This window comes from Oncorhynchus masou, chromosome 15, assembly GCF_036934945.1.
Source record: "Oncorhynchus masou masou isolate Uvic2021 chromosome 15, UVic_Omas_1.1, whole genome shotgun sequence".
Lineage (NCBI taxonomy): Eukaryota > Metazoa > Chordata > Actinopteri > Salmoniformes > Salmonidae > Oncorhynchus > Oncorhynchus masou.
Genome location: NC_088226.1, coordinates 70,048,035 through 70,064,821, shown reverse-complemented (window position 1 = coordinate 70,064,821; position 16,787 = coordinate 70,048,035). Strand labels below are relative to the sequence as shown.

The window sequence follows — 16,787 nt, the reverse complement described above, 5'->3', positions numbered from 1 at the left end:
AGGATTCCTTTAATATATATATATATATATATATATATATATATATATATATATATATATATATATATATATATATATATATATATATATTCCTTGTTAGAGCGGCCACTAGTATCTGGTCAATATAATGGATAATCTGTGTTGTAAAGAAGGAGAAATAGCCATCACTTTGTAACACAAACCTCGCTTACATTACAAAGCAAGAGCATATATCAATATAGATAAAATACAATAACCTAACCTTCTGCAAACAGCTACATGAACATTAACGAACATACTGTTCAAAAGTAGCTCATATTTCAAAGAATCTAAATCCATGAACATTTATATTGACAACGGCAGGTGGTGCACCGTTCCTGGAGCTACTGCAATACCAGGTCGATGCGTGGAGTGGACGGAGCAAGCCGCTATTCCATCTCCCTGTTCCAAAAACCTATTTAATATATGGTCCCCAGATAGGGGACGTATCAGATATTAAACTGATAAGAACTGATTTTTTTGTTTCTTTTGGAAAAGTTTTTTTTTAACACATTTCCTTTAAAAAACAGCTCAAACATTTTTGACATCGTTTCATACACATACAAACGGCAATCAGGCTTAAAACACAGCATTTGAAAGTTACATTTAAATACATGTTAAAATCAATGAAAACAACCATGAATAAAAGTATGTTTCTTGTAAAAACATCAAATCTGTAAAAGCCATTTAAAATGTGTACTAATGATCTAACAAAGGTAAAACATTTTTTAAGACATGAAAAACATGTTAATAAGTCACTTTGTTAAAAGGCTGTCTTCAGTCCCTTGTACAGGAGCGGGGTGAGTCTTTATCAAACTCGCCTCATCCTGCTCCTCTGAATAAATTACCGTCCCTTCCGTCGGGGCCCAGGGGAGATCCCTCCCCTAGGCGCATCGCCCTTGGCGCCGCAGCGCTGTCAGTCCGTGGCCGCCGGGACCTAGGGTGTTGTGGGGGACGCTTCGCCTGGGGTCGAGGCCCCCTTCCTTCCGTGGCTACCATGGCCACTGCCTGGGATTCAGGAGAGCAGGATGGGCCACGTTGCGCCAGACCATTGTGGGCTCGCCTACAGCGAGCCCGCGCACTGGACACACTGGTTCCCGTTCCTGCACAAGAGAGAGAAGAGAGCGGTGTTTAGTTAAAATGGTGACTTTCTTTTTCCAGTTTAAAATGTCTTAACTTCTGGAGCTGGACGTAGTGCGTGGGTAGTTGGAAAGAGACTGGGGCTCGCAGGTCGACTGGGATCAGCATCAGGGTCCTGAGGTAAGATCCCAGCCAGAACCGTGTGAGGGCACTAAGGTCTAGGAGCACGAGGACAGATGCAAAGCCTCGGTCTGATGCCATTAAAAGGTCATTTACCACCTTCACAAGTGCAGTCACAGTGCCATGATGGGGTCTACAACCAGACTGAAGCATTTCGTATACATTGTCTTCAGGAAGGCAATGAGTTGCAGCGCAACAGCTTTTTCTACAATTTTTGAGAGGAATGGGAGATTCGATATAGGCCGATAGTTTTTTATATTTTCTGGGTCAAGGTTTGGCTTTTTCAAGAGAGGCTTTATTCCTGCCACTTTTAGTGAGTTTGGTACACATCCGGTGGATAGAGAGCCGTTTATGTTCAACATAGGAGGCCCAAGCACAGGAAGCAGCTCTTTCAGTAGTTTAGTTGGAATAGGGTCCAGTATGCAGCTTGAAGGTTTAGAGGCCATGATTATTTTCATCATTGTGTCAAGAGATATAGTACTAAAACACTTGTGTCTCTCTTGATCCTAGGTCCAGGCAGAGTTGTGCAGACTCAGGACAACTGAGCTTTGGAGGAATACGCAGATTTAAAGAGTCTGTAATTTGCTTTCTAATAATCATGATCTTTTCCTCAGAAGTTAATGAATTTATTACTGCTGAAGTGAAAGCCATCCTCTCTTTTGGAATGCTGCTTTTTAGTTAGCTTTGCAACAGTATCAAAAATAAATGTAGGATTGTTCTTATTTTCCTCAATTAGGTTGGAAAAAAAAAAAAATAGGATGGAGCAGCAGTGAGGGCTCTTCGATGCTGCACGGTACGGTCTTTCCAAGCTAGTCGGAAGACTAAAAAAAGTGTTTATTGGATAAATGTGGTGACAATTCTCTTGCTGGGCTAGTTTTCAGGCCTTGTGGGCAGGTTGAGAGGTCATTGGTCTAGATATTTTAGCTAGACCTGGCAACCTGGCCATTATCACACATCCCCATCATTTCACAATGCAAAGACATATTCTCTTCAGGAAAATTTTATTGTTGAAATGTCAAAGAAATACATTACCCAGACATAAGAGATACAGCACTTTTTTTTTCACGACTTGTACATAATCAGTTTACATTTATTTACAGTAGAAAAATAATGATATTTAAAGTTTACATGAGTTTAAGTACTACAGTTACATTTTTTTTTTTTTATGAATTAGAAGTGGATAACGAGAAAGCTAAATATTTTGATGATTTAGAAATGGATAATGTGAACCATTTCTGTCAAAAATCATCCTTGAATACATTCACACTTTTGAATAGTAATATTATAAATTACAGCATTAAATTCATCCCAGCAAACAACCTTACACACAACAATTGGAGGAATATATTGGACACCATAGTGTACGTTATTAGTAAGGTACCATATCTTTGGATGCATTGAATGAGGAAGATAAGGGGAAGTCATAGGCTGGGAGTAAATTAGAGGTGGATCACCAGCAGAGTATTTATTTCCATAAGAGACGTCACAATAGTGAGGTGTGTGTCAGGGATATGGCTTGGGGGGGGGGGGGGGGGGCAGATTTCTCCTGTTGGAGCCGTCTTGCCAGTTACCGTCTCCGATGTCATTGTCTGGTGTGAAAATGACCACGGAAGTTGGCCAGACAGCACAAACAGATCTGACGGATAATAGTTGGACAGGAGAACCAGGAGTGTCGAGGTCGTCAGAGGACCTAGGCCTTCTGTCCCAAATGGCACCCTATTCCCTAAACAGTGCACCACTAGACCAGGGAGGGCCCACATGTAGGCAACAGGGTGTCATTTAGAAGGCAGTATGCGACTCGTAGTGCTTCAGGTTGTCACTCAGACCCCCAGGTGTTTGTTAAGCCGGCTGAGGGCGTCGCCCACGATGTCCAGGTCGTGTCTCAGCTCCTCCACCACGCTGTTAATGCTGGGAGTGTCCTTCAGAACGTCCACACTCTGGGTGTAGGGGTTATATCGCACCGTGAACGGACGCTTGATGGTCTTGGCAAACTCCCTGGAAAATGGGGAAGAATAAGTTAAGTTTATCTAGAAGAGACCATCTAAAAGCCTTTATACGTGTTCCCACACTGACGGTAGGGGTCAGTAACAGACTATGTTCAGGTTGAGAGTTCAAACCCCCGAGCTGACAAGGTACAAATCTGTACCTCTGCTCCTGAACAGGCAGTTAACCCACTGTTCCTAGGCCGTCATTGAAAATAAGAATTTGTTCTTAACTGACTTGCCTAGTTAAATAAAAGGTTCAAATGTTTTTTTTTTTTTTTAAATGTAGCAATCCAGTAACACTTTATTTACAGGTACCTACACAAGGACATCATAACACATTCACGACCCGTACATAAACAGTACACACGTCCTGATGAAGGTAATCAACCTTTTAATAATGTGTTACTGTACAGTAATATTCCAGATGCACTTTGACCCTAAGGGCTTCACTCCTCACCTCATCTTGACTTTGGCCTCCTCAAAGCTGTCGGACACAAAGTAGACGTCCTGAAATGTGGTGATGATGCACTCTTGTTTACATGTGACCTTGGGGTCAAAGGGCTTGATGACGGCGTTACCAGACAGAGCATGCTGGAGGGGGGAAGGGGGGGGGGGGGGGTTCAGGAAGAACAAAACATCTGGAATGTGCTGAGGTTGTGCCCTAAATGGCAGTTTATTCCCCATAATGCATTACTTTTGCAATGGTCCAGTTTCCCAGGCCCAGATTAAGACTAATTTTATAATATATATATATTTTAAGAATTCTCCCCTAAATAACTTTGTAATACAATATTCCCTTTAGTTTCTAATATAACGGTAAATGTGTTGACTTGACAGTCGCTGGACCCATGTTAGAGTCCCAGTCGGGGATGGACCCATGTTAGAGTCCCAGTCGGGGATGGACCCATGTTAGAGTCCCAGTCGGGGATGGACCCATGTTACAGAGTCCCAGTCGGGGATGGACCCATGTTACAGAGTCCCAGTCGGGGATGGACCCATGTTACAGAGTCCCAGTCGGGGATGGACCCATGTTACAGAGTCCCAGTCGGGGATGGACCCATGTTAGAGTCCCAGTCGGGGATGGACCCATGTTAGAGTCCCAGTCGGGGATGGACCCATGTTAGAGTCCCAGTCGGGGATGGACCCATGTTACAGAGTCCCAGTCATGTTAGAGGGGATGGACCCATGTTACAGAGTCCCAGTCGGGGATGGACCCATGTTACAGAGTCCCAGGGGATGGACCCATGTTACAGAGTCCCAGTCGGGGATGGACCCATGTTACAGAGTCCCAGTCGGGGATGGACCCATGTTACAGAGTCCCAGTCGGGGATGGACCCATGTTAGTCCCAGAGTGGACCCAGTACAGAGGGGATGGACCCATGTTACAGAGTCCCAGTCGGGGATGGACAGAGTCCCAGTCGGGGATGGACCCATGTTAGTCCCAGTCGGGGAGACCCATGTTACAGAGTCCCAGTCGGGGGATGGACCCAGTCCCAGGGGATGGACCCATGTTACAGAGTCCCAGTCGTTACAGAGTCCCAGTCGGGGATGGACCCATGTTACAGAGTCCCAGTCGGGGATGGACCCATGTTACAGAGTCCCAGTCGGGGATGGACCCATGTTACAGAGTCCCAGTCAGTCGGGGATGGACCCATGTTACAGAGTCCCAGTCGGGGATGGACCCATGTTACAGAGTCCCAGTCGGGGATGGACCCATGTTACAGAGTCCCATGTTACAGAGTCCCAGTCGGGGATGGACCCATGTTTAGAGTCCCAGTCGGGGATGGACCCATGTTACAGAGTCCCAGTCCCAGGGGATGGACCCATGTTAGAGTCCCAGTCGGGGATGGACCCATGTTAGAGTCCCAGTCGGGGATGGACCCATGTTACAGAGTCCCAGTCGGGGATGGACCCATGTTAGAGTCCCCATGGACCCATGTTTGCTACGGGGATGGACCCATGTTACAGAGTCCCATATACCTTGAGTTCACTGATAGATGGACAGCAGGTCCCTGATGGACCCATGTTAGTCCCGCTCGGGGATGGACCCATGTTAGAGTCCCCTCCTGTTTACACAGGCCGAACTCCACCGTGAAGAAATAACACTGAAACACAACACATGTAGGAGTCAGTAATGAGATGTGAACTGCCCCTCTCTGGGTTCTGGCACGGTCCCAGATCTGTTTGTGGTCTTGTGCCAACTCTGATGGTCATTGTCACATCAATAATGATAAGAGTTGACAAGACAGAACAAATCAGATGTAGGACATGGCTAACAAGGTTCAGGGTTGGTGACTAAACTAATCTCAACCAACCAGCCAAGTTCAGGGTTGGTGACTAAACTAATCTCAACCAGCCAGCCAAGTTCAGGGTTGGTGACTAAACTAATATCAACCAGCCATCCTTGAGAAGAAGGTGAGTAATGTTACTAGACAGCAGTGGTATAAAGTACTGAAGTAAAAAATATTTTAAAGTACTACTTAAGTTTTTTTTAAAGGTATCTGTACTTTACTATATATATTTTTGACAACTTTTACTTCACTACATTCCTGAAGAAAATAACACTTTACTCTGTACATTTTCCCTGACACTCAAAAGTACTTGTTACATTTGAAAAGTAATTTCTATGAAGGTATCTTTACTTTTACTCAAGTATTGGGTACTTTTTCAACTACTGATCACGGTACTTTTTGTTACAGAATCTACAAGGTTCAGTGTTGATGCTAAACTGATCTCAAGCACCAGTCAGAATTGTTTTAAACTTTTATATGTAATATAACATTTATGATATTCAGTGCTGGTACAAAACTAATGTCCCTGTGAAGGCTAGTGTTCGACAGGATGACTACTCACAGTGGAAGGGTCTGTATGGCTAGTGTTCGACAGGATGACTACTCTAACCGTCCCTGTGAAGGTTAGTGTAAGACAGGATGACTACTCACAGTGGCCAGGGTCTGTATGGATTCATCTGAAGCTCCGAGGGAAGCCAGGCCTATCTCCTGGGAGAACTGGGCGAAGCTGGGCTCAGCCAGCAACGGGACGTGACCCAGCAATTCATGGCATGTGTCTCTGTGTGACCAGAAACAAAACAAAAACGCTGAGTTATACAGCCCTTTATTTACTTCGCTTATACACTGAATGTATAGAGTACATAATGTATGTAATATGTAGTGTGTAATGTATGTAGTGTGCAATGTGTGTAGTATGCAAGGTAAATAAACACAGAATAAATGGAGAATCTAGCTAATGATGAGATTATACCCTACAGTTGGGACATACTTTTCAGGTCATTCAGAATGTTGGTTAAGGGCCCTTCACTGAGGAATGTGGTTGTTCGTGATCATTGTGTATGCATGTTTTGTATTTCCTATGCTGCCGTGCTGATGGAATTGTTGTGTAACTGCAAAAATGCAGGGCTCACTTGCAAGAGAGACCTTGGTCTAAATGGGACACCCTGCTAAAATAAATGATGTATTGGGGTACTTACGGCTCTGGTGTGTAGAGGGGGTCGGAGCCGTGGCGGACATACTGGGTACAGTGGAACACACGGAAGGCCAGACCAGCCAGGAAGTCTCTGGGGGAGAGGTAACCTGCCACAGGCCTGATGGTAAAGCCTGTCCGCTCTAAAAGATTCAAGGCAATGTCACATACTGGATCCAAACTGTCACAAACAGAGGCCTGTTCCTGATCAATCTTACAAAATATTATATAAAAACTGTTTCTTTTCAGCAAACTTAACATGTATAAATATGTGTATGAACATAACAAGATTCAACAACTGAGACAAACTGAACAAGTTCCACAGACATGTGACTAACAGAAATGGTATAATGTGTCCCTGAACAAAACAGGGGGGGGGGGGTCAAAATCAAAGTAACAGTCAATGCAGCTGGTGGCCACACCATATACTAAGTACTACAGTGCATCTCCTCATGGACTGCACCAGATTTGCCCGTTCTTGCTGTGAGATGTTACCCCATTCCTCCAAGTTCCCGGGACATTTCTGGGGGAATGGCCCTAGCCCTAACCCTCCGATCCAACAGGTCCCAGACGTGCTCAATGGGATTGAGATCCGGGCACTTCGGAGGCCATGGCAGAACACTGACATTCCTGTCTTGCAGTAAATCATGCACAGAACAAGCAGTATGGCTGGTGGCGTTGTCATGCTGGAGGGTCAGGTCAGGATGAGCCTGCAGGAAGGGTACCACATGAGGGAGGATGTCTTCCCTGTAATGCACAGTGTTGAGATTGCCTGCAATGACAACAAGCTCAGTCCGATGATGCTGTGACACACCACCCCAGACCATGATGGACCCTCCACCTCGATTCCGCTCCAGAGTACAGGCCTCAGTGTAACGCTCATTCCTTCGACAATAAACGTGAATCCGACCATCACCCCTGGTGAGACAAAACCGTGACTCGTCAGTGAAGAGCACTTCTTGCCAGTCATGTCTGGTCCAGCAACGGTGGGTTTGTGCCCATAGGCGACGTTGTTGCCAGTGATGTCTGGTGAGGACCTGCCTTACAACAGACCTACAAGCCCTCAGTCCAGCCTCTCTCAGCCTATTGCGGACAGTCTGAGCACTGATGGAGGGATTGTGCGTTCCTGGTGTAACTCGGGCAGTTGTTGCCATCCTGTACCTGTCCCGCAGGTGTGATGTTCGGATGTACCGATCCTGTGCAGGTGTTTTTACACATGGTCTGCCACTGCGAGGATGATCAGCTGTCCATCCTGTCTCCCTGTAGCATGGTCTTAGGTGTTTCACAGTGCAGACATTGCAATTTATTGTCCTGGCCACATATGTAGTCCTCATGCCTCCTTGCAGCATGCCTAAGGCACGTTCACGCAGATGAGTAGGGACCCTGGGCATCTTTCTTTTGGTGTTTTTCAGTCAGTAGAAAGGCCTCTTTAGTGTCCTAAGTTTTCCTAACTGTGACCTTAATTGCCTGCCGTCTGTAAGCTGTTAGTGTCTTAACGAACCTTCCACAGGTGCATGTTCATGAATTGTTTATGGTTCATTGAACAAACATGGGAAACATTTACATTTAAGTCATTTAGCAGACGCTCTTATCCAGAGCGACTTACAAATTGGTGAATTCACCTTCTGACATCCAGTGGAACAGCCACTTTACAATAGTAGAGAAATAGAGAAAGTGTTTAAACCCTTTATAGTGAAGATCTGTGAAGTTATTTGTTATCTTTGGAAGTAGGGTCCTGAAAAAGGGCATTTCTTTTTTTTGCTGAGTTATATTTGTTACATTTATTTTACCATTAAAGTCTAACACACTCTTGCTCTGTCTGTATCTCTTTGTTTCTGTCCCTCTGTTTATCTATCTGTGTGTGTGTCTCTCTCTAACACACACACACACACACACACAGTATATACACAAGCCACCCTCCACCCATCTCACCTCTAAGGAAGCGTGATACGTCCTCTAGCTGGGGTATGTTATCCTCTCTACATTCACAGTGTTTGGCCAGTAGAGGCAGATTCTTCAGGTACTCTCTACAGGCGTGGGTAGGGTACAGCTTGTTGAGCTCCCGGTACACCACCGCCCACGTCGCCAACTCCTCCTCTGTAAACTCTATACGAGGGATAGGATCCCCACTGAAAGATAAGGACAAGATAATGGCTGTTATTAGAATGTAGTAGAGTACAGTAGAATAGAGTACAGTACAATATAGTACAGTACAGTAGAATAGAGTACAGTAGAATATAGTACAGTGCAGTACAGTAGAATGTAGTATAGTACAGTAGAATATAGTACAGTAGAATAGAGTAGAATACAGTACAGTACAATATATTACAGTAGAATAGAGTAGAGTAGACTACAGTACAGTGCAGTACAGTAGAATACAGTACAGTGGAATACAGTACAATTTAGTACAGTACAGTAGAATAGAGTACAGTAGAATATAGTACAGTAGAATATAGTACAGTACAGTAGAATGTAGTATAGTACAGTAGAATACAGTACAGTAGAATATTGTACAGTAGAGTAGAGTAGAATACAGTACAGTGCAGTACAGTAGAATAGAGTACAGTACAGTAGAATACAGTACAGTAGAATAGAGTAGAGTACAGTAGAATAGAGTACAGTAGAATAGAGTACAGTACAGTAGAATACAGTACAATTTAGTACAGTACAGTAGAATAGAGTACAGTACAGTAGAATAGAGTACAGTACAGTAGAATAGAGTACAGTACAGTAGAATGTAGTATAGTACAGTAGAATATTGTACAGTAGAGTAGAGTAGAATACAGTACAGTGCAATAGAGTACAGTACAGTAGAATACAGTACAGTAGAATAGAGTAGAGTACAGTAGAATAGAGTACAGTACAGTAGAATAGAGTACAGTACAGTAGAATAGAGTACAGTACAGTAGAATGTAGTATAGTACAGTAGAATATTGTACAGTAGAATATTGTACAGTAGAATATATTACAGTAGAATACAGTACAGTGCAGTACAGTAGAATACAGTACAGTAGAATAGAGTACAGGACAGTAGAATACAGTACAGTAGAATAGAGTAGAGTACAGTAGAATATAGTACAGTACAACATAGTACTTTACAGTAGAATATAGTAGAGTTCAGTAGAAATAGAAAAGGAGGAAACTTGATACGGGATCCATTATTCAATTATAATGATCTTTTATTCTTGGAAAACGTGTTATTTCAACCATAATGTACTTACTGTCTGTAGTTCATGGCGAGATCAGCGAAATGCTTCCTCCTCCTTCTGTAGACGTTGTCCTTGAAGCCCTGTGAGAAGAGGGTGAGATCTAACGTCGTTATAGAAACAAACATAAAGTCATGTATAAACGTTATAAAGTAATGCCCTAGTTTCTAGAATTATATTACATACCGGATGGTCAGCATATAAGTCTGATCCGTACATTAGAACCCGGTTGGCACACTTGTCCAGATCTGAGATCTTCTTGGGGAACCAGGGGACATTTTCTACATCTGACATGGAAAGGAGTTGTTTTTCCACTTAAAATTAGGTCCATCGTGTATTTGTAAAGATTGGAATATACTTCTGTGAGACTAAGTGTAAATACGGAATACTGTTGCAATATAAAACTTTACTCAATATACTGTGATAGAATATACTCCTTAACAAAACGTAGAAATCAATCATTTAAAAATAATTGTACTGTGGCATACCTTCTTCAGGTAAACAGGAGTTATCAGGAGGGTTGATGTCCACTACGTTAACGTGCTTACGTAGCAGCTGAATGATCTCGTTGAGCTGCTCGTGATCGCTGTCACAGTCCACGAAGATCTCAAATTCAGAGTTACGCCTTCTCGATTTTCTGGATTCTATGTGGACAAGATTGACGTGGTTTTCCTGTAAAATAAATGGAATATATATATATATTTTTTTTTTAAACTGTGTTTTATTTGTTACATCTACAACATAATTGGTGTAATCTATACTCTGCTGCCACATTTGTAATACATTGTTCAGTAATGTTTATCAAATCAAATTTTATTTGTCACATACACATGGTTAGCAGATGTTAATGCGAGTGTAGCGAAATGCTTGTGCTTCTAGTTCTGACAATGCAGTAATAACCAACAAGTAATCTAACTAACAATTCCAAAACTACTGTCTAATACACGAGTGTAAGGGGAAAAAGATGTACATAAGGATATATGAATGAGTGATGGTGCAGAGCAGCATAGGCAAGATACAGTAGATGGTATCGAGTACAGTATATACATATGAGATGAGTATGTAAACAAAATGGCATAGTTAAAGTGGCTAGTGATACATGTATTACATAAGGATGCAGTCGATGATATAGAGTACAGTATATACGTATGCATATGAGATGAATAATGTAGGGTAAGTAACATTATATAAGGTGGCATTGTTTAAAGTGGCTAGTGATATATTTACATCATTTCCCATCAATTCCCATTATTAAAGTGGCTGGAGTTGAGTCAGTGTCAGTGTGTTGGCAGCAGCCACTCAATGTTAGTGGTGGCTGTTTAACAGTCTGATGGCCTTGAGATAGAAGCTGTTTTTCCAGTCTCTCGGTCCCAGCTTTGATGCACCTGTACTGACCTCGCCTTCTGGATGATAGCGGGGTGAACAGGCAGTGGCTCGGGTGGTTGATATCCTTGATGATCTTTATGGCCTTCCTGTAACATCGGGTGGTGTAGGTGTTCTGGAGGGCAGGTAGTTTGCCCCCGGTGATGCGTTGTGCAGACCTCACTACCCTCTGGAGAGCCTTACGGTTGAGGGCGGAGCAGTTGCCGTACCAGGCGGTGATACAGCCCGCCAGGATGCTCTCGATTGTGCATCTGTAGAAGTTTGTGAGTGCTTTTGGTGAAAAGCCGAATTTCTTCAGCCTCCTGAGGTTGAAGAGGCGCTGCTGCGCCTTCTTCACGATGCTGTCTGTGTGAGTGGACCAATTCAGTTTGTCTGTGATGTGTATGCCGAGGAACTTAAAACTTGCTACTCTCTCCACTACTGTTCCATCGATGTGGATAGGGGGGGTGTTCCCTCTGCTGTTTCCTGAAGTCCACAATCATCTCCTTAGTTTTGTTGACGTTGAGTGTGAGGTTATTTTCCTGACACCACACTCCGAGGGCCCTCACCTCCTCCCTGTAGGCAGTCTCGTCGTTGTTGGTAATCAAGCCTACCACTGTTGTGTCGTCCGCAAACTTGATGATTGAGTTGGAGGCGTGCGTGGCCACGCAGTCGTGGGTGAACAGGGAGTACAGGAGAGGGCTCAGAACGCACCCTTGTGGGGCCCCAGTGTTGAGGATCAGCGGGGAGGAGATGTTGTTACCTACCCTCACCACCTGGGGGCGGCCCGTCAGGAAGTCCAGTACCCAGTTGCACAGGGCGGGGTCGAGACCCAGGGTCTCGAGCTTGATGACGAGCTTGGAGGGTACTATGGTGTTAAATGCCGAGCTGTAGTCGATGAACAGCATTCTCACATAGGTATTCCTCTTGTCCAGATGGGTTAGGGCAGTGTGCAGTGTGGTTGAGATTGCATCGTCTGTGGACCTATTTGGGCGGTAAGCAAATTGGAGTGGGTCTGGGTGTCAGGTAGGGTGGAGGTGATATGGTCCTTGACTAGTCTCTCAAAGCACTTCATGATGACGGAAGTGAGTGCTACGGGGCGGTAGTCGTTTAGCTCAGTTACCTTAGCTTTCTTGGGAACAGGAACAATGGTGGCCCTCTTGAAGCATGTGGGAACAGCAGACTGGTATAGGGATTGATTGAATATGTCCGTAAACACACCAGCCAGCTGGTCTGCGCATGCTCTGAGGGCGCGGCTGGGGATGCCGTCTGGGCCTGCAGCCTTGCGAGGGTTAACGCGTTTAAATGTTTTACTCACCTCGGCTGCGGTGAAGGAGAGACCGTATGTTTCCGTTGCAGGCCGTGTCAGTGGCACTGGATTGTCCTCAAAGCGGGCAAAAAAAGTTATTTAGTCTGCCTGGGAGCAAGACATCCTGGTCCGTGACTGGGCTGGATTTCTTCCTGTAGTCCGTGATTGACTGTAGACCCTGCCACATACCTCTTGTGTCTGAGCCGTTGAATTGAGATTCTACTTTGTCTCTGTACTGACGCTTAGCTTGTTTAATAGCCTTACGGAGGGAATAGCTGCACTGTTTGTATTCAGTCATGTTACCAGACACCTTGCTCTGATTGAAAGCAGTGGTTCTCGCTTTCAATTTCACGCGAATGCTGCCATCAATCCACGGTTTCTGGTTAGGGTTTTAATCATTGCTATGGGAACGACATCTTCAACGCACGTTCTAATGAACTCGCACATCGAATCAGCGTATTCGTCAATGTTGTTATCTGACGCAATACGAAACATGTCCCAGTCCACGTGATGGAAGCAGTCTTGGAGTGTGGAGTCAGCTTGGTCGGACCAGCGTTGGACAGACCTCAGCGTGGGAGCTTCTTTTTTAGTTGTCTGTAGGCAGGTATCAGCAAAATGGAGTCGTGGTCAGCTTTTCCGAAAGGGGGGCGGGGCAGGGCTTTATATGCATCGCGGAAGTTAGAGTAACAGTGATCCAAGGTTTCCACCCCTGGTTGCGCAATCGATATGCTGATAAAATTTAGGGAGTCTTGTTTTCAGATTAGCCTTGTTAAAATCCCCAGCTACAATGAATGCAGCCTCCGGATAAATGGTTTCCAGTTTGCAAAGAGTGAAATAAATTTAGTTCAGAGCCATCGATGTGTCTGCTTGGGGGGGGATATATACGGCTGTGATTATTATCGAAGAGAATTCTCTTAATAGATAATGCGGTCTACATTTGATTGTGAGGAATTCTAAATCAGGTGAACAGAAGGATTTGAGTTCCTGTATGTTTCTTTCATCGCACCATGCCTCGTTAGCCATAAGGAAATCATGGAAATCATATCATGCAAAACAGTGGAGGCCTGCATTGCATAGTTACTTCACCCCTACCTACATACACAAATTACCTCAACTAACTTGTACCCACGCATACTGACTCCATACTGGTACCCCCTGTATATAGCCTCGTTGTTGTTATGTTACCTTCTATTATTTTTTACTTTAGTTTATTTGGTAAATATTTTCTTAACTCTTCTTGAACTGCATTGTTGGTTAATGGCTTGTAAGTGATCATTCCACGGTACGGAACCTGTTTGTATTCGGCGCATGTGACAAATAAAGTTTGATTTGATAATCACATTGAACCAACATAGCCTAAATAGACCAATTTATAATCGGATTTTTACACCAGGTGAGATCAAAAAGTTTAAATAACATTGTTGTCACAAACGAGATAGGTTACATACATCGTGCAGGTGCACATTAATTAGGTTTACCTGGAAAAGTTTCAGCGCCTTCACTAGTCCTCCGACTTCATTCTTGAGTGAGAAGACAATCGCTGCTCGGCCGTCTGACGGCGCGTTCTTTTTCTCTGTTCTGCATTCTTCAATCTTTGTGAAGGTTGATTTGTTCATCTGTGTTTGGGAGGAAAAAACCGACAAAAACAGAAATTAGCGTCATGAGTCAACGACAGATTTGGCGGATGCCCTTTTCAACAGCAAACTTTAATTAGTGTCGCTAGTATCCATCCAATGGCGCTAGGGTAGCCTAGTCTCCATCCAATGGCGCTAAGGTAGCCTAGTATCCATCCAATGGCGCTATGGTAGCCTAGAATCCATCCAATGGCGCTATGGTAGCCTAGAATCCATCCAATGGCGCTAGGGTAGCCTAGTATCCATCCAATGACGCACAGTCTGTCTGCCTGCGGTGGGACATTTAGTCACTCAGCTGTGAAAGTGTCAGCTGTTGAATGCACGTGGCCCGAAACTAAATATCAGTCGACGTGTTGTGTGTTTTGGGAATTGTAAGGTTAAAAAACTTGAAATAGTTGTATATATATATACTTGTACATTGAAGAAATACAATTAAACGTCAGAAAACAAATGCACCACATTAAATAAGAAAGAAGCTAATTCACTTTGCTAACTAACAGCACGTTTAAATCCAGGTCTAAACTAGCCTATACTGTCGTGCCAATTAACTAATCAGGTGATCATATACGCACAAAAATCGGATTAGCACAATAACCTTAACAATATCCAGATCAGATGAATCACTTACTTTATCCCGATTATTTTACAGATAAAACTGTGTTCTCTAGTTTATGGTTAAGAATTAAGATAACTCGTAAAAAAACAAACATTTTAATGTAATAGCAGAAACTATTGTACATTTAACCTGTTTGGATTAGATTGGATTAGTGGCGAGGGTCAATCGATTTTAATCCCGTCATCACGTCAATGGAAATCAGCACCCCGGATAGCAATAACCCAATTTTAAGCGTTGGTTGGCGCTGTCCATTGTTCTGAATTTCACTGGCTCGGTGAAATGCACAGTTTCAAGGCATCCAAATGGCCAATTAAATCAGTTTTTCATAACAATTAAGTAATAAATAAAACATAAAGCTAATATCTTAGTCTAATTACAGTCAACACGTTATTCAGTTAAAGTGCCATTTTGTAACAATTATCCTATAGTCTAAGATACATTTAGCTAATTTAATTTGCCACCAACTGTACATCCTTCAGTGACAATGAAATGAATTTGCTACCAACCATATTTCCCTCAGCTAATACGGACGAGACAGCGCGGGAAACCAGTTGTCGTTGGCCCCCAGTCAGTAGAATCCGTAGCAGCATTATAACAAGCGAGATAGCAGTTTGGGACACCGGACTGTGGCACGGAACGGGTCGAAGGCACTGCGCTGTAGGTGATTCGGCGTCTTGGTTTAACGAAGTAACGAAGGTGTGCCGGTGTCGGGTCCCAACACGAGATTTAAAGCAAATCCCATTTAGGAGAGCGTGAGGTCGGAAGCCTATAATTAGCTCCTCTAAAGCCACTTTAATCTACCACGCGACATTAAGGTGCAGTTAATGAATTCAACACGATACTGTTTTAAGTGATCTTAATTTGACGTGAGTGATTATCTTACCCTATCACTTCTAATACGGGTATATATTTTTTTATTTGATCGTTTTTATATATATTATAAATTGATGGTGAAAACGATATGTCTGTATCAGTAGGCTAGTTATAGAGAGGAAACGGGTAACATTTCTGATGAATGAGGAACTGAAATGTTAGGTGTGTTTTAATTGATTTAGCCTAATTGGGTTGGAGTACATGTGCTGTTTCAAAAGGTTCAAGTGATTCTATATTTACGATTTATAGATAAGTCTTTTCAACCTGGCAACGCAAGATATTTGCAATTCTTTTTGGCAATGTTTTGTGTCGCTGCAAAGTTCTGCACTCATGGAGTTCTTAGCGGTTGACGCATTGAAATGATCACCAGATTAAAACGGCTTAACCAGAGCTATATATATATATATACACACATGACTCTGGGTTTAACCAGTGACGACAAAAAAGAACATGCAACTGTCGTTGATTACCGATAAATTCATGTTTAGGCCTACTAATTAGGCCACTGCTAAATTGATATGACGTCTATCGCCAGATAGTTTTGTTTTTAAAGTAGAATAACCCAATGCTTATCTCCCATTCAAACGGATATCCCCGTTCCAAATGCAATGTATGGATAACTATAAAGAAAGTTGCCTTTAACAAGAAAACAAATGTCGAATAAAGCAGAAAAAAGGAAATAATTTCTTACCTCATTGTTCAGTAGCTTTTCTTCATTCCCGATGTTCATGGAGTCGAAAGATCTTCCTCGACGCGGTCCTACAATTTTATTGGAATACATATTAAAGTTCGGTACTATTTATTCCCCTGTCTTGCGGATGTTTATCGACTTTGTAAAGTGGTAGTCTGCTAGGAGGAAGAGCAGGCTTTGGTATTTATCAACCACAATGCGGAGAGAGAGGAGGGGGCAGGATGGGTGAGAGAGCAGGGGGCCAGGGGAGCGAGAGGGGACAGGGTGGATGGGGGAGGAGGGGGCAGGGGAGAGGAGACAAGAGAAGGGGGCAGGGGAGAGGAGAGCGCAGGGGAGAGGAGAGAGGAGGAGGC

The 16,787-nt window shown here is 43.5% G+C and overlaps 1 protein-coding gene and 1 pseudogene across 1 annotated transcript; both read right to left on the bottom strand.

The window, feature by feature from the left end:
• Positions 1-340: 340 nt before the first annotated feature.
• LOC135556972 (U2 spliceosomal RNA) lies at positions 341-520 on the bottom strand (annotated as a pseudogene).
• Positions 521-2,282: 1,762 nt separating this feature from the next.
• On the bottom strand, positions 2,283-16,576 carry tph1a (tryptophan hydroxylase 1 (tryptophan 5-monooxygenase) a). The gene is made up of 11 exons (XM_064987520.1): positions 16,435-16,576; positions 14,099-14,236; positions 10,438-10,621; positions 10,136-10,236; positions 9,965-10,032; positions 8,676-8,872; positions 6,751-6,886; positions 6,206-6,332; positions 5,312-5,368; positions 3,721-3,911; positions 2,283-3,273 (listed from the first exon to the last, which is right to left on the bottom strand). Exons 1-11 carry the CDS (start codon positions 16,522-16,524, stop codon positions 3,099-3,101), a joined length of 1,464 nt encoding a protein of 487 aa, XP_064843592.1. The 5' UTR covers positions 16,525-16,576; the 3' UTR covers positions 2,283-3,098.
• Positions 16,577-16,787: the final 211 nt, after the last annotated feature.